At 42.0% G+C, this 18312-nt stretch overlaps 1 protein-coding gene across 5 annotated transcripts in view; it reads left to right on the forward strand.

Annotated features, from left to right (window-relative positions):
- The window catches only part of KDM4B (lysine demethylase 4B), a 92047-nt gene that overhangs the window by 40631 nt on the left and 33104 nt on the right, over positions 1 to 18312 (forward strand). For all 5 annotated transcript variants that reach the window (XM_080382512.1, XM_080382513.1, XM_080382511.1 and 2 more), the window contains exons 7-8: positions 318 to 421; positions 4737 to 4874. In XM_080382512.1, the coding sequence (XP_080238638.1) occupies positions 318 to 421; positions 4737 to 4874 (242 nt within the window). The remainder of the gene's footprint in view (positions 1 to 317; positions 422 to 4736; positions 4875 to 18312) is intronic.

Genomic DNA, 18312 nt, shown 5'->3' on the forward strand with positions numbered 1-18312 from the left:
TTTTCATTTGCTAGAGGTCTACTGAGATTTTGGCCAAGATGCTTATTTCCAGACACAAAGCACTTAGATGCTAACTCTCAACTTGAATGGAATTTAGACTTACGTGCCTCAATGTGCAGTTTTTTGTCACAAAATTTACGTAGTATTTTAAACAATGAGGAATGTACTAATTACTTGCATCTTCAGTTGTATGCCTATTGTTCTGATCTATATCAAGTATTTAGGCAGGTTTCCACTTTGTCATTTTGTCTCTGCTTAAATAATTGAGTGGATATACTATTCCTATAGTGATTCTCCTCTTGTTAATGTCTCCACAGGATTTTTCCCAGGAAGCTCTCAGGGATGTGATGCTTTCCTCCGTCACAAGATGACCCTAATTTCGCCCTCAATCCTGAAGAAATACGGCATTCCTTTTGACCGGGTACGTACAAAGGATGCATTGAAGACACTGGCAAGTTGTAGAGGTGCACAAAGCACAGCACCCCTCTTTTAAGGAAACAATTCATTGCAAGCTGTTGGGGAGCAATTTGCTTAATTTCTAAATGCATTATTATGTTAAACATATTCTATCGGTTTAAAGCAGGTGGCTGCCTGTAATTGAGGATTTGTGGTTTGGCTAAGACACTTTCTGTGAAGTGCTGCTTTCTCTTCATAAAAGCTTCTGCTAGAACTAACTTTGTCAACTGGGGAGCCTCTCCAGGTAGAGAGGGGCAAACTGCAGTACAGATGCTGTGGCGTATCAATCGGCAGCATAACTCATTGCCAATTCTGGAACACAGACTTTTTTTTTCTCCTGGATCCGATATGAACTGGAGTTAGGCATGCTGGGTCTTTGTTGTGTAAGCGTTCGTTCTGCACTAAGCCAGTAAGGATTCATGAATCTCTTAAGTCCTCTTATTTGAAATGAAGGGTCATGTTTATTTGGTATGATCGTTTTAATGTGCTTATTCTTAAAGTCTTCTGGCAAGAAGTAAATCTCCTCAGCCAAGCATGCTTACCACGGATTTAGTATCTGTGCAGAATCAATCAAACAACTACCGCTGCTGTGTGTTACCAGCACACAGAGCCTGTCCTGCCAGGATGCCCTGCCTTTGGATGTGGGAAAAGGCACTGAGTTAGAGGTAATGGGACTCAGCTCCAGTGGGAAGTGTCAAAGAATGCCTGGTGTGAACTGATTTCATCCTTCCCTCTTCCCTTTGCATCATCATCTGTAGATATTATGGCCATCTTTCATAAAGTAAGAACTCTCGAGTTCTGATCACTTCTTAATATTTCTTAGGCACGGTTTTGTTAGAGTTAGTCCACCTGAGACAAAGCGTAGCACCTGTTTGATGAGCCTGGTGATTCTTTGAGATGGAAGTAAAAGATCTTGACTTTTTTTATAGCATAAAAACTGAATTCATTCAATTTACTGCTCCAGAGACTGTTTCATTTTTCCTAGTGGAAGGCTATGATGAATGAAATTTGAAGTGTGATCATCTGGCTTGTCAGATGAGCTTGCTGTCAGTGCAGGGGAGACTTGCACGAAGCGATGTGGTACTTATGGTTCAACATCAGTGGCTAGGCTTGGCCTAGTTTGCACGATGGTTGATAATAAATTGTTCATAGAGAGCAACAAACCATTTTTCTTGTAATTCTATCTGTGGAACCTAATTCGCAAGTGTGAAAACATAGGTACCTGCTACACATGGTTGAAAATAATAATGAAAATATCTAATTACAGAATTTGAGTTTTTTGGTAAGGATTTTAACATCACACATCCACTTTTCTGAAATATGTAGATTGGAATAGGGGAGGCATCTCCATTTAATGCATAGACAGACCTTTAGAAATTACTTTTGCTAGAGGATAAAAGATGTTCTCTATACCAACCATAATCAGAAAAGAGCACAAAATCTGTAGCCAGTGCAAGCTCTGAAAAATCTGTCTGACCTTATCTTTATTTGCCTAAACCGTAAAATTTTAAAGACTTCTTTTTATGCTGGCTTCTGCTTCAATTATGAGCTGAACACTGTGTCTTGCTACTTCTTGCAGTGTTTTCCTTATGAAGTTTTTTTGACCAGAAGCCGTAAGTTGTGCAATAATTGGCTGAACAGAGCCTAAAAGGCATGCACTGCTCATCTAAAGGAGCTGAAGTGATAACGTAAGAAGTCCTTGTTGGTGCGCGCTAGCTGTTGTAAGTGAAGTTTGCTGTGCCATCCCCTGGTGACATGCTGTCATCCAGCAGAATGGAGGAGAATAGGAAATGGGAATTAATTTCTGCCATGTCATTCAAGCAGCGTGTTGGGGCAGTGCTCTTGGGTCTGGTGGAGGTCAGAATGCAAAGGGAATTCTTGCAGGACTTGTAATATTTGTGTGTTGTAGGCGGGCATATTTTTCTCCAGTATAACACACTGTTATATGTTTGATTTTTTTATCTATCTGAGAAAAGTGGCATCAACTAGTAATTGTATACTAACCTATTTCTGATCGATAACCAAGCAAGAGGAGCAAAGGAGTTTTTAAAAAGGCAAGAGAGGAAAACTTCCCTTCCATGCTTATTCCAAGTAATCTTTGCTGAGCTGTACGGTGATAGGGATGGGATACAGAGGGGTTTAAATAAGGAGGTTCCTAATTTATTGCTTGGTAAAGTCTTCACCTGTTTAGCTAGGCTTCCCACTACGAACTGATTTGTGACGTGAAAGCTTTTTGCAGATTGATGTCTGGTGTCTCCTTCATGCTGAGTGTATGTAGAAATCTTAATGCTAAGAATCTGGGGTTTGCCTCCCTGTTTTTTACACCACACCCCCCCCCCAAAAAAAAAAAAAAAAAAAAAAGACCAGTATACAGAAAGGATGATATTAATGTCAAAAATAAACTTTCTTTTTTCAAGCAAGAGGGATTATTAATATGTTACTTAAATATAATTCCTAATCCCAATTTACAGACTGTGGGGGGAAGTGTGTGTTTTATGATAGGTACTTCCTCCTCCATGGCGCTCCCTGGAAGGATGTTTTTAGATGTGAAAAGGAGGAGGAGATCTCTCTAGTCTGAGCAGCCTATATCTGAATACCTCCTGTCCTGAAATAGTAGCTTTTGAAGGAGGATCACTACTATTCGGAAACAGTGAACATGTGCCATTTTTCTTTAGAAACAGAGATAGGATCCCTTCATCTAAATTCTTGGCAGATTTCAATGAAGTGAATAGGCACGCATTTATAAATCTCTATAATGGTATTCTGGGAAAAAAAAAGAAACAGATCAATACTAGGGCTTTTTAATAATTAAAAATGTGTATTTCTGTAATCTCCTATTGATTTCTCCATTTATTCCTCAAGAGCTTGCAGAAGTCAGTAAATTTAGGGCTTTCTCCATGAGTGGCAGTTGGTGCTGGCTTTCCTTCAATAGTTATTACTTTTCTGCATGGCCTATCCATCATCTTGAGTGCTTTCTAATTTATTGTAAGGATAATGTTGACAGCAGTGACATGGAGGACATACACTGTGGGCTTGAAATGAAGACACCAGGATGTAGATTTACAGACAGAAACATAATCTTTCCGTCTTCTGAAGCTAGCAATCTACCACTCTGTTTTGATTTATGGAGGGGTGTGGACAGGAGGATGCTCTGTGGAGCTGGGTACATGCAGGACTTCGGCACGTCTTGTCCTGAAATACTGCAGAAGCCTCTTGTATTATCATAATCAGTTTTTATTCTCCCTTTTTTCCATTATTCTGCTGATGTTAATGACATTAGCAAGTTTAGGTGTTAGTCCAGCCAAGGGGGTATGTGTTTTAAGTTCTGCCCGTTTACACTTTCTGTTTGCACCCATCCTTGTGTTTGTAAGTGGAAGTTCTTTGAGATCTCCAGGCTCGGAACTGCTGTGGTGTGAGTTACTGCTGGTGGGAAGGGATCCAGACGGAGCTGCTTGGCATGTGGCTGCTATGAAAGGTCTGTCAGCACTTCTGGGCTGGAAAGACGGGGGAGGTCAAACTTTGCCTCTTTCCTAATCGGTGGAAGGGAGGTGCTGCCGCCTGCTCGCTGGGCTGGAAGGATCGCTCCAAGCACGCTGTGTTGCTGCCAGTTGCTCTTACGATCTGTGCCATACTCTTTTAACACTTAGATTCCTTTTTCCCCCAATGTCTTCTCTGCGTAAGATGTAAAAAGAGGATTTTCTAGAAGCATTGCAGATAGATTGGCCTCTGATTGCAGCTGTAATCTGTGGAGTTTCTAACCCTTGTATTAATAATATCCATAATGCTTATTGTGGTTTTAATTTTGCTTAAGTAGACAAAATGGTGGGCTGTAATTTTTAGGGTGTTTGACTTACAGGTGAACAAATGGGAGAGGAAAATCCAGTTCTCTTGGCTCCACTAACATGCTGGTGGGAGTGTAGGTTTGGACTTAAGGTGAGCGGAAGTGGTCATGATCTGAAGATTTGTTGATCATTTGGAATTTTGCAGTCTGAGACCCTTTTTGTAACAGGAACCTGAATCTAAATAGTTCAGATCTTGTAACCCCTTCCATCCATTGTGCCGTCTTTTTTCCTTCACAGAAATACTTAGTATTTCTGCAATTAACCAGAAATCGTTCTAGATTTAGCCAAGAATTGGCAATGACTATTCTACCTGCCCTCCAGTTGAAAGAGAGATTTAACCAGTGATTTGATTTATTTAATTTTTTTTAGGTCTCTGTTTTCAAGCGGCTACATTAACTGATCTGTGGGCTCTCTCTTCCTTTTGGTTTTGGTTTTCAGATCACCCAGGAAGCTGGAGAGTTTATGATTACATTTCCTTATGGCTACCACGCTGGCTTCAATCATGGATTCAACTGTGCCGAGTCTACTAACTTTGCCACTTTGCGATGGATTGACTATGGAAAAATGGCAACCCAAGTAGGTGTCCGTTGGGATGAAGGATTATTTAAAACCACTAGCTCATGAAATACAAGGGAATGAGAGCGGGAGACTTACCCTTAAGAACAAAATGGAAAGTGCTGTTGTTTTGACAGTGTGCTCTTTCATTGTGCCGTGTTGCTGTTTTATGCCTGTTGATAATTTGTGTCATTTTGAGGGCATAGAAATGACTTTCTCAAATGCTAGGTGTTACGTACACCTTGAAAAGAGGTGGTTTTGAGGCTGGGATTAGTTTTCTGATGCATCCAAACTGCATTTCACAGTGAATAAGGTGACTGATGTAACTGAATACAATTCATTAGGTACACACCGAAGGGGAAGGAATAAGCTGGAAGTACTTTAAGCTTTAATAGGACTGTGGTAATAACCTTCTGAAAATATCTGAATTTCTCTAATCTGTGCACTCAGTTAAGTTTGAAGAGGAGAGTCATTCTGAAATGACTTTGTGTGGCTATTTCTCATTAGGGCAGATTTCTTGTACTATTTGTTACTTTTGGCAGTTCTGAAATCAGTGACAGTTTTCATGACAGCACGCATACTGCATTCTCTTGTTTTTAAGTTTGAAGTATAACTGATTCAATAGGATCTGTGAATTTTTAAATCAGCGGTCAGTTCTACACAGTCTTTGGGAAACGGTAAGTGATTACAGAGGGGGGGTAGCACTTGAAAAGTGCCTTAGTTGTTCCTTTCCAGAAAGGCAGATGTAGTCTTGACTCTACAATAGCACTTCTGATACCTCCTTCACTGAATTTCTTTCTGTCAACTCAGCTTGATTGTAACTTTTGTAATGCATCCTAATGCTTTCTTTTGGACAAAACCAACTCCGTTCCAAATAGACAGCCAGTACATTTGTGTCTGTGTGTGGAACAATGTAGCGATGTCCATTTTTATTTACAAAGGTTTATATTGGGAGAGTAGCAAAAGGTAGAGGATTACCAAATGGCGTAATGCTTTTCTCAGCTTTGGGATCCTGGGGTCCTGGACAGTGCACTCTAACCCTCCACCTTTATGCTGTGATGCCTTTGGCCACTTTTGAGCCAAGCTGAAACTTTCTATGCAGAATTATATTTGGTTGTGATCTATGTTGTGTGTTGTTCAGCCTGAGTGGATGCTTGGTGACTAATGTGAGTCACTCTTTTTTGCTTCTGGAGGCTAGTGCTGTTCTGGCTCTGCAGGCTTCAAGGGATCTTGTAGAATCACAAAAAAACCCCTGTGCTGTTTCTTTCTATTTTTCCTTTTTGCTAAGTGACTATCATTAACCCAACTAGAAAAGGAAGATGGTTGTCACCCCACAGGAGCCTTTTTCCTGCTTTTCCCCCTCTTTGTTGTTCTATAGCCTCCCTCAGCAGCTGCAGGCGGGCAGTCTTTGACTATCCAATGGCACAATAATTAGTGTCGGAGAAGCTCATCCCATGGAAAGCAAGCTCAGCCGATCAGGTTCCTGAAATGTGAAGTGTCTGTCTTGTTTATTTTTTTTCAGTAATGTTCAGCCAATAGTTTCAAGGAGTCTGCTGTTAGCCAATAAATTTGGTATTTGAGCTGTCTCTTTTTTTAAAATAAACAGATTTTATTACTTCATTTCTGAAATTACAGGGGTGTAAAAGAATCTTGTTAGGTATGCTAGGGGCTGTGCCATGAAATATAAAAATGAAATATGCCATAAAATGTGCCATAATACACAAACTTGCAGTGCCAGTGTGGTAACATCTCTAAATTTCTAGTGATGGCAACTGAAATTACTCTCACAACAGAGAAATCCTCATGCTGAAAAGTTTCATATTTGGCTTCTCTGTCTCCCACCACTGTTCAAGTGGCGAACTCTACAGTGGTGCTTGTAATCTCTTCATACCCCATCAGGTCCGTAGGTGAGACCCCATGGTAGCAATCGAGGCTCCAGGGCCAGGTAGAGGCTGGGGTGGGAGTTGTACATTTGCATTTGTTCTGGAGTTAAAGGGATGGTAAGAAAAATCTAGAACCGTGAGAGTCCTCAGTCAGTGTTCAGTGTCTTAACCTCAAAAATAGCCAAGCAAACTTGGTTTGAAAATTTTTTAAAAATCGTGTTTGTCTGCTGTGACCTTGTATACCAGGTTTATCTATAGCAAACGGTCATGGTATTACACCCCAGAAAATGGGGTTTATCATGGAAATTCTGACAGACCCTTAACTACAGCAGTGCCAGCAGGCACCGCTCTAATATTAAAAGCAATTTTGGGTTCAGCCATGTGTTCACAAACAAGTGACATTTGGGAAGTGCAGTTTTAGATTGAGCCTCCATGCTTACATTGTTAAGCAGCGTAGCGTGAAATTACTGAACAAGCAGCACAGAGAGCTCTGAGCAAATCTAGGGAGAGGAAGTTGAAGTGTGGAAGGAGACGCCCAATTTATTTCCATTGCACTCAGTGGCACTTGTCTGTTCAGAGATTTCCATTTAATATTGCCTAAACCGGGCACTGCATACATGTTAATTAACCCTTTGATACCTTACTATCAGATTCCAGATGAGGTATGAATGCTGTTACGCTGTAAGGGCAAAAGGTGTGTTTAAATCTCATTTTAAGTTAAACAGGGACTTAATGAAGTATCGGCTGACTGTGTACACTTGAGCCGCCTGCACGTTTGTGGAGAGAGAATTTGTGGAGAGACACATACTCTGGAGGGTGTGATTTTTGGTTTAACTACTGCAGGTTTAGTAAATGTAAGAAACAGCTATATTGATTTCTGTGCTCTCAGGCACAATTAAATTATCCTTGCCCACATCCAGGCAGGTTTTTGTTTTTACTTGTCATACATTCTGTTGTGAAGTTCCTGGAAACTCTTGGCTGGGCAGCACTCTGCCGGCCCACGCTCCTGCTGCAGTGGAAGCTGATTCTCCTTTCCTCAGGTTAGCAATACCTTGTCCTACCAGTACTCATGAGATCAGGGACAAGGTAAGGTTCAAAATTAGTCAGCTGTAATGTTCTCCTGGACGTTATCCTGGGGATGAAATCTGGATTCTGCTCTACCGAGAGCGATAGATGTCGATGGCATAGCGTAAGAGAGCACTCACACAGGAAGGTAATGGCTCACCTCAGAGAAACAGACAGAGCTGTGCTAATTACCTGCCAGATGGATGAAATGTTCTGCTAACCACAGCAGAACCTGCCTAGGCTGTAAAAAATACATAATAACTAGGTGAAGTCTAAAGATCAGCTTCTTTAGGCACTAGTTCTGCTCTAATTGTAGAACAAGCATCAGCATTAGCCAAAAAAAAAAAAAAAAAAGGCAAGGGCTGCAGAGTTGTGTAGGAAACTGATAGTGGGTAAATACACTTGTGTCTGTGTAACCTTGTAACCAGGATGGTTACAAGTTACTAAACCAAGTGGAAATTGGTTTAGTCAATACCCAAGTGAATAAACTAGCTGTCCTGTGCAGTTCAAAGCTTTTTGAAAACCTAGGGAGAGGTTTTGGAGTCTTTCAGAACTGCTTAGAAGTTGGTGCTGTATCCCTGGAGACATTCAAGGTCAGGCTGGACCAGGCTCTGGGCAACCTGGTGTAGTTGCAGATGTCCCTGCTCATGGCAGGGGGGTTGGACTGGATGACCTTTAAAGGTCCTTTCCCATCCAAACTATTCTGATTCTATGACTCTGTGAAGGAACTGGAGGGGTGTAGGTGTAATGGTTTCATGCCTTTAGATGGAAGTTGTAACCGCTGCTGATAAGGAGCCTCTTGCCATAAGAGCAAACCTTGACTGAAGTATCTTTATTAACCGAACATAGGGCCAGTATGCAGAGATGTCTTCATCTGCATCGGACATCTCCAGCGTCTGTTTAGCGCGTCCTAGGCTCAGGTGGGCAGCTGAGCGCCGATGGCTTTTGGCACGTGGGTTACCACCAACATTCAGCAGAATTCTCTGCTTTCTGTGTTAGTTTTTCCCTGGTCTTGTTTCAGCTTTGTAGTTGTAGCAGGTGCTTGCCTCTTAAGTCTGATTTGCTGATCCTTCTAACGATTGCTTCTCCAGCTTCAGTGCTGGTGTGTGACAGACAAAATTCATGTCATCTCTAGTGATGTGTATAGATCCTCAGGACTGATTGCTCTCTGTTCTTAGCAAATGTCAATCTCTTTAGATTCAGAGGAAGGGTATAACATTCTCTTTTACTTCATGTCTTTAATTACATGGTGGTGTACCACTGGGAAATAGATGTCTTGCCTACAGCTGGACATTGTGCCCAGAAGTGTAAGAATTAACAGCTCTTTAGCTGTTCTCCCATTTACTGGCAATGTAAATGTCTCTGTCCTCAAGGAACCTTGTGTTGCAGCCGACTTATTTTCCAGTCAAGGTGACTTTGAGGCCAACCACAGCTTGCCTGTTCCACCTGATGTGTGTGAAAAGCTGTGGTTGAACAGCACATCTGTCAGTTAGCTGTCTAGGGTTGGAGAGGGACCTTCAGTTAATCTTGGGGCTCCTGTGGATAGTTCCGGTGTGCTGTCACTACGTCTTCCCAAAGACGTGATGGGAATTCATTTCAGCACTCTTCGCAGATCAGACTCTGGCAGGGAAAGCTCTCTTCAAGGTACAGTCCTGTTTGACTAACATGAGTATCAGTGTGTCACAGGGTGCATAGTAAAAAGAGATCCAGAAGGAGTGAGTTTGAATTAAAGGGGTTTTCATAGTGTTGGAGATATTGGCACGATATTTCAGGAGTGAGCTTTGAACCGAATACCCTGCTTCAGACCTTAATAGTACTGATTAAATAATACAGTTGAGTAGGGATAGTTTTATTTTTATATACTATAGTTCATGTTTACCTGCATAGGCAGAGCCTAGAAAATTAGGAAGAAGTATTTTCCTTTGTACTCTGTAGTTGGAGTTCTTCAGTCATTTGTCTTCTGTGAACTTTGTCATGTGTGGGTTTTGTTTTTGTTTTGTTTTCTTTTTTCTGTTCCGTTGTTGAAAGCATCTTGGTGAACAAAAGGCAGTGGATGTTAATTTTAATTTCTTACCATTCGGGTTTCTTTTTTCTTTTTGTTTTGCTACATGAGCCTGCAGTTCCTTTCTGCATTACTGGTTTGATTTGTGGTGTTTCTGAAAACTCTGGGATGCAGCCATCAACAGAGGGCCTTAATAGCTGTGTATTTTTTATATATATATAAAAATATACATAATATGGTTTTATATATTGTTGTATATTTATTATATAATATACATTGTATTATTTTGTATAACATAATTCAATAATACTGATTATAATAATTACAACTGATAGAATTATTTTTATTTATTTAATTTAATTTATAAAATGTAAATATAAACCCAACCCTTTTAAACCCAAGTGTTTTACTGAAGTGTCCTTCCTGAAGTCGAGGTGGCCTGTAAATCTCCTGGTTTTCAAAAGGCGCTTTGAGAGCGTACGCTTTTATAAGAAATTGAAGTGTACCTCATGAGTAGGCTTTTCCATTTCTTTTGCAAACCAGACTGGTAATAAGTGGATGGGAGGGGAACATTAAATTAAACTTTAGCTTACGCTAATAGCAGACACTCCTGGGTGATAATGCCTGTGTTACTATCAGTTGACATTTTCATACCTTAATTTTATCTCCTGTTTACTCCAGAGATAGTGCTGGAATTATCTATCTCAATATAAAATGGGGTCAAGTTGCCCTTCCTTCCCGAATCCTACGTTTTACGTTCTGAAATAAGTAGCCTTCATCTCATCCTGTGCCGTGTTCCCACACAGCCTTTCACTCCGCGCAGTTAGTCCCGCTCTGCTGCTCAGTCATTCCTCCGGGGAGCGGGGGAAGGCAAGTAAGACTCTTATCCTTGGATTTTACTGGTAGATAAAGGCATCTTTGAGAGAGGTGCCTTTTGGATCTCAGACTTAGCTTATTTCTTCTGAACCCTTTCCTCACATGTTTGGGTTTTTTTTTTGCGTAATATTGGAATAACAGATCTCAAATTTATATTTGGAGTATTGGTGATTTACAGTTGTCTGGCATACAATTTTCCTTGGGAAGTTGAAGCTTGCTTCAAACAAGGACATTTAAAGATGTCCTTATTTTTGAAGATAACAAAATTCATAAGGTTTTTGCAGAAACTGTTTAGTAATACTAAAAAAAAGGGGGAAGAAGAATTGTATTTTTGCATTACTTTGTATGTGTGCCTTAACTGACTCTAGTTAGACCTTTTAAGCTTAGAATACATTTAAAAATCTATTATGGAATGGCATTTCCATAGTTTTTTGTCAGATTCAGAATTACTCTTGTACAAAATCTCTTCTGCCTTTAACTTTGTACATATTTTATTACTTGTAAACATCCCTAATACCTTACTCTTGACAAAACACTGATTTTGTGCAATAAAAAGGAATTTTTACAGTTTTTCATGCTAAGATGGAAAGGAGACAGTTATTTTTCTGAAATGGTCTTGGAGCTTCATTTTACCGGCTTTCTTCCAAGATCATCTTCTGAAGTACTTACTGGAAGGTTGCTTGTCGTCATTTTTGTTAATGCAGGAAGAACACTTGCTGTTCTGTCAGCAGAAAAAAATACATCCTGGAGGTTTCCAGGGTTTCAGTCCCTGGGGATGCCCAGCTGCTGCTGGACCCGACAACTGAGGTCCGTGCAGATGGGTGGGTGCTGAGCAGGTATATGCCTTGTCCCTTTGGGATGTCCTGCCCTGGAGAAGGAGCACCTGAAAGACTAGTTTTAAATCCAGAATGTAATTATAAACAGTTCAGGCCTTGATTGACAGTAGATGGGACATACGCACCTTGGGGCAGGCAGCTGGGGGCAGTGATGATGCAGGCAGCCTGTCCTTCTGCTCAGTGTTTGGCGGTACCCTTAGGGCACGGGACTGGGGAGGGTCTGGTGTGTGTTAGACCAGGCCTATTGATGTGACTCAGCCTAACTTACGCCTTGCAGTAATGAAAAAATTCAGAAATCAAAAAAATTTTAAAAAGTAAAAAGAAGTAAAGCATACTGTTCTTGATGTTTTGAACGCTGCTTAGTAATGACTCCCCAGGAGTGAGCGATGGAAACTGCTGGATCTCTGGGATGGAAAGCTGCCCTGAACCCATGCAGTCCTGATGTTGCTGGGTTGACACAGTCTCCTGTTCTCTCTCTGCCTCACTAACCCTGTGATTTATGTTGTGGTGCGCTTTGCGGCTGTAGTAAATAGCAATGTGAGGAATGTGCTCCCTGCAGCTTATTCGTTCAGCTCCTCTGTCACACGGGAGACCCTCATAAAGTACCAGCCCCCATCATTCATGTGTCAGAGCAGAGGCTTAAGGGTCATCTGGCTTTGGGGATGCTAGTATGGCAAGGCCATCAACAATCCCTCTTAAAAACTGCCTTAGCATTGTGCCTTCCTGCGTGGCTGGTGTTGCTCCATTGGAATTGCTTCAGGGGTGACACGTGGCGGGGCCCTTCCTGCCCTCCAGCACGTCAGCACTCCCACCCAGCTTGGTGTCATCTGCAGACTGACTGAGGGACACTCGATCCCTCTGTCTGGGTCGTTGATAAAGTTATTAAACAGGGCTGGCCCCACCGCCAAGCCCTGGAGATCACCACGTGTGACCGGCTGCCAGTGGGGTGCGACTCCCCTCACCACTGCTCCTCGGGCTCAGCCATCCAGCGGTGTTTTACCGCGTTCCGGCCATGAGCAGCCTGTTTCTGCAGGGGAATGCTGTGGGAAACGGTGTCAAGGTAGACGCCATCTGCAGCCTTTCCCTCAGCTGCTAAGCTTGTCACTGAAGATGAGGTTAGTCAAGTAGGACCTGCCTTTTGTAACCCTGTGCTGGCTGGGCCTGATCCCCTGGCTGTCCTGTGTGTGCCGTGTGATGGCACTCGGGGTGATCAGCTCCTGACCTCTGGCACCGGGGTCAGGCTGGCAGCCCGTACTTCCCCAGATCCTCCTTCCAGGCCTCCTTGTTAGGTGGGCATCAACATTGGCCAGCCCCCATCTGCTGGGACCTCCCAGGTAAGCCAGGGCTGCTGGTTTCAGCTTTGTATCTTTTGGAAAATGTTACTGAGGAATACTCTTTATTACCTCGGGGAAGAGTTTGATAGCGTGCTAGAAGCAGATCTTGAGTTGTCACTTTAGATACTGACACTTCATGTTCCCCCCAACATAATTATTCATGCTTCTTCTACAAACTGTCTATAGATCATGGTTGTCATACATGGGATACAAAATAGTGGATTTTACTACTTCATCTGTTACAGGTTTACAGGCGTGTAATAGAGCACAGCATTTGGCTTTCTTTTGAAAAGAGACGAATAAAAAGCAGATGATCAAACAGGAGGATAAAAGGATAACTTTAGTCACTTAGCAAGAATTGTCTGGCGTGTCTGTCACTTCAGAGCTGTAGATCTTCACCAAGCCATGTCAGTTCGTGCTTGCTGCTTGCTTAACGCATGAACGCGGGGTGCTGACCTGCTGAAACGACGTGTTTTCTGCCAGCCACAGTGGTCGGTGGTAGGCTTCTTTCACCAACTGCAAGTCTTACGATGCGGAAGAAATAATAGCTTGAGATAACCTCAGAGTGATCTTCGCTATAGACCGCATCATAATGACTGGATAAAAGTCTTATTTTGTTTATCCCTTCTACTGGAATGAGTCTGTCAAAACAGAAAGGAACTGGTACTTCATTGAATCCCCTTCTTGCAGTACCGCTGAATTTCCTCCTGCGTTCTTTCAGCCTTAGCCGAGACCTGCAACTCGGGGCCCACCGAGGTCAACCTCCCCCCTGCCCCCCCGCTGTGGTTGTGTTTGTCTTGCAGGAAGGAGGATTGTGTATATGTGAGAGAGATTCAGGGGTGGCTGGCATCCTTACAAGGTAGTCTACAGAGTAGTAAGATAAAAAAGAATTCTGGCAGAGGTTGTAAAATAGTTTTGCCAAAAAAACTGAAAAAAAAACCCCAAAACCCCAAAAACTCTCCATGTGACGTATCAGCAGAAGCCTAATGCCAGTTGGAATGGGTTATTATTTTATATGCCTAAAATGAAGCAGGTCACATAGCATTTTATATTCTGTCATAAACCAGAATCCTCTTATTACAAATGCAGTGGCGTGGGGTAAATCTGACTCCCTGCCTAATGCCACTTGCCATTTACTCAACTCTTCTATGCACAAAAATCCGCATGGAATATTACGGAAGCAAGTTAAGGAAGCACACAAGTGTGCCCTGCAGCCAGGGACCAGGGGGAGTCCTTGGAAATCTTTGCCTAATTGTTTTGTTTATGAAACTCTGTGGAAGATTTCCAGTGGGTTTCCTAATGAACTGGTTTGTTGTTGAGACTTACGGCGATGCTGGTAATTATGCTCGGAACAGGGGGTCAAGACTCATCTTCTTTCCCACAAGCTTTCAACTACCAACCATTAAACACACGAACTATGCATTTTAGGGTTGTTTTTTTTCCTCCTTCTCAAAGTTTAACTCCTCATTAACTTGCAGAATACCCGCCACTCATCTTTGAGGCACATCCTTGCCATTTGTCTGCCTTTGTCACTTTGCAAGCCTTGGCTATCTGGGAGAGCACTGCTGTACGGGGACTGAGTAGAAGGAAAATTACACCAGAGGCCAGGCTGCTTTATTTTTTTTATTACATTGGATGAGTATTAACTAGTTTTCAAGTAACACGTCTATAGTATGATAACAAATTGGTTAGCTGTTTAAGAGTATTATTCTGGGAGGACTTTGTGTTTCTCCCGAAGGCTGAAACTCTATACCTTGTCCTAGAAATTTATGGAGAGCAGCTTCGGAGCGGTGCCTGCGTTAGCAGTATGTGGTCCTGTAACACACAACAAGAATTTCTTGGCTGCCTTTTGAATGTAACTGTCTTGCTTTCCCAGTAACTTGCCTTTAGGCTTCATTGTTAGGAAAAAGCAGATAGAAGAGCTTTAAGCAAAGATTTTGGTCTGGCATTTAATGGTGGCATAATAGCTGAAGGAACTTCAACTTTGAGTTTGTTGCGTTTTCTTATATTTAAATTTCCATTATGGCAAAATGGCTTAAGACTGGCTGAGTCTTAAGCAACTGTGCGGTGGGCCCCGATTTCCTCTAAATGTGAGGGGGTTTTCCATGGGAACCAGTGGTGCCAATTTAAATATATCGTTCTTGTGACTATTTCTGCATAAAGAGAAGAGTTATTTTACATTAACTTTTTATATGTTGTGAAACAGATGGGGCTCAGCCTAGTGTGAATAGCTTACACAAAAGCTGTGCTGAAGGTTGAGGTTGAATGAGGCTGTGTTTTTCCATATATCATTTGATTTTATTACTTCAAGGAGACAGTCTTTTTATTTGACTGTTATTTTATATAGACTTATTAGTGTTTTTATTTTTTAAATGAAATTGCAAATAACTGTTACATGTTCAGTAGCCATAAATTCCCCCTCTATCAGTCTTTGAGTTATAATTGATGAGACAGGGTTCCTGATGTGGTCAGATATTTTACCGCAGCCTCCAAGTTTTAGTAGCAGATAACAAAATAATAAGTAGAGGAAGAATGTTGGCTTTCTGTATTTGAGAAGAGCTTCACTGTGCATTTCCTTGCAGTGTTTTTGTATGTGCTGAGATTGCAAGTTGCCTTTGCGTGTTCTTGCTCTATACGGTTAACGGTCATTAGCTTACGAGGAACGAGGGGTGAGGCTAAGGAGAGCCTCGGAGGGTGGAACAAATTCCGTTCCTGCAGGTTTAGCGAAAGTGGAAGCTCCTCTTGTCTTGTTGCTGTTTTGGGTCTCAGATCCTCTGTGTAACTGAAGGCAAAAAGCTAACCCTAGAATTGTTTAGAGTTTTATTTTGCTTTTTTCTACCCCCATTTTCAGGACTTGCAGTCAGTCCTTGGAGATCCTCATTATTAATATTCTGTGGTTTATTCTGTTGTTTGACCTGTTGCTCTGACAGCCTTGCTGTTCCCGAGCAGTTTGGCGTGGTGGTCTGGCTACCAAATGGAGAATGACAGAGGAGGGACGGGAAGATACTTGATTAGATCTCAGAGTTCCTTAAATTTCTCACCTGTCATTTTGACATGACAGACGTATCCTTCATGTTGCCATTTAGTCATGGCCTGTGCTTTGGGCAACCATAGCGCTCTTAAATTTTTCACAGGTCTACAGGTACATAGGAGTTCTGTGAATACCTGAGTCGGGGCTCTGTGGTGCAGTTTTGGCTCACATAAAGGAAAAGCTTCTGTATTTCTTCTTAGTGGTGGTGGTGAAATGTAGATTTGTTAATTCTTTTTTTCTTTGTTTCTATAAAGTTTAACAATAGTGGAAGATTGAAGTGTTATAATTTGAGGGGGGGAAAGGGAACACAGAAGGATGTGTTCTGCAGAAGCTGGGAGAGACAAAGGTGGAGGGTGTAGGCTTAATGTGTCTTAGGAAATACACATGTTCATGACTGCAGTTAAATATTTTGAAAGAAAAGCAACTCTGTGTACATGGAAGGGGAGGCAATACATGGAATTGGGTATCATTGACAGGGAAGCACAAGTTTGCTGTTTTTGTCCTGCCGTAATGGAATAAAGCAGGTAATTAATTGCAAAGGAAATTTCTTGCCCTTCTCCACCCACGGTCTCCCCCTCTGATCTCCCCCCTTCTCCTCCTTCTCTCACCCCTCACACATACCCTTTTGCAGTTGTATTGGAAGCATCTGCTGTATTAAGCAGGATCTTGCTGCTGGATCTGAGGGGAGGGAATGGAAAAATACCCTGGCCATTATGGGAACGTGAGTGTGATACAACTGCAGCAGCTGAGGAAATATAACTGTATGGTCCAGAAGAAGCCCCAAAGGAAAGAGGCTTTGTAAATTATTCATGCTTGCTAGTGTGAAAGCAATAAAATGAAATTAAAATTGGAATATAAACATGCATCATGTTAGATTTGTGTAAAGAAAGGAAGTTGGCGGTACGCGGGCTTCTAGTGTTGTAGTATGCTGGAGATTGCAGCCCACAGTGTCATTTCTCTGAATAGCATCCAGATAGCTCAGTATGTGGTTTCTTGGTAATCTGTGTGTACTTTACGTTTTCATGGGACTCTTAAGCTGGTGGTGGTTGGAGACCGTACTGCAGACCTTTAGGCCCATCTGACTTGGGATTTGCTGTGCTTGATTTGAAGGAGTTGACATAGGTGTGCTGCAGCATCTTGGTTCCAGGTTAGGATCAGAAAACGGGCTCTTCCCCTTTTAAGCCATTTGTTCATGCTTTGTAAAGGCAGAGGAGGTCAGTCTCCATAGCTCATTGATGATGTGTGCTGTGGGGTGCTCTCCTGTATTCCTCTTTGTAGCGGTGCACAGGTACTTTTAAAATTTCTTAAGGGAAAGTGATTGAAAATCTGCTCAATGCAAATCCCTTGAGCCAGCATTGATGGTGGTGCTGGTGAGAGGCTTCTGCCTGGCCAGGAATGCGGAGCATGGCTACCATCTGTGTCCTGCCGTCCTTTGGCCAAATTGCATTTCCATCCTTTCTGTCCCGTGCTATTTTTCATTAAATGAATTGGGTTTTCCTGAAAGTGCCTGTCTGTAAATGCTCCTTCCCACTCAGCACACTTGGGTCATTAGAGCTCTCCCAGTCAGAGCAGCAGAAGGTAGCCAGCGGTCTTTGCAAAATGGAAAGTAGGAGTTGGGAGGGAAGTGGCATAGCAGAGAGAATCTCTTCTGTCTCTCTCAGTGGCTTCTTAACTATTGCTATAAATTTTTTGATAATGGTAGTAAAAAAAATCAAAGAAGAAAGGGGAGCAGCAAGATGAATTTCATGCATTTCTGCTAAGAGAATGATAGAATAGTTTTGAAAAGGTATGGAGGAGGGGTGGAAAAAAAGATTCCTGCAAGTGGCTATAATTCCCTCATTCTCACCTTGAAAAGCAATTTAGTGCATACTGAGGAAAGCTTTGCACCTTAGAGCAGAACTGAAAGGGGGCTCAACGTTTCACACACAGCAGCAGAGCCGTAGTTGCAGCCCCCACAAGGCCAGCGGGTGTTGGGGTGTCCTTTTCAGTCCAGCACCTTCTTTTGAGTTAAAAGTTTATAAAGAATAGACGCTCGTTCAGTCTGGTGTCTGTCCTGCATGCAGATCGTGTTGCTAGACTCAGTCTGTTAATTCTGTGCTTCATCAGAGCAAACGGACATCCAAGCAAAAATGCCTATAAGTACTCTTTGTGTAGGCTTGTACAATGGCAAGGGTGTAATTCCAGGAGTTAATTTTAATGAGTGTATGTTAGTTGAAATGAATAATGCACATTTTCTTTGACTTAGGCATAGGTGGTTTAGATGCAGAATGTATTGTTGTAGCCTTTTTTATTTTTCTACAGTCTTGTGAAGGATTTATGTGCGGTGTCATGTGTAATTATGAAGTTTAACTGCCTTGTTCACTAGGTTAGTCTTTTATTCCTATAAGGCTTTCTTCAGTTATGAAGTGATACTAATAATCTCTTTTTAGCGT

This window comes from Falco punctatus, assembly GCF_963210335.1.
Source record: "Falco punctatus genome assembly, chromosome: 4".
NCBI lineage: Eukaryota > Metazoa > Chordata > Aves > Falconiformes > Falconidae > Falco > Falco punctatus.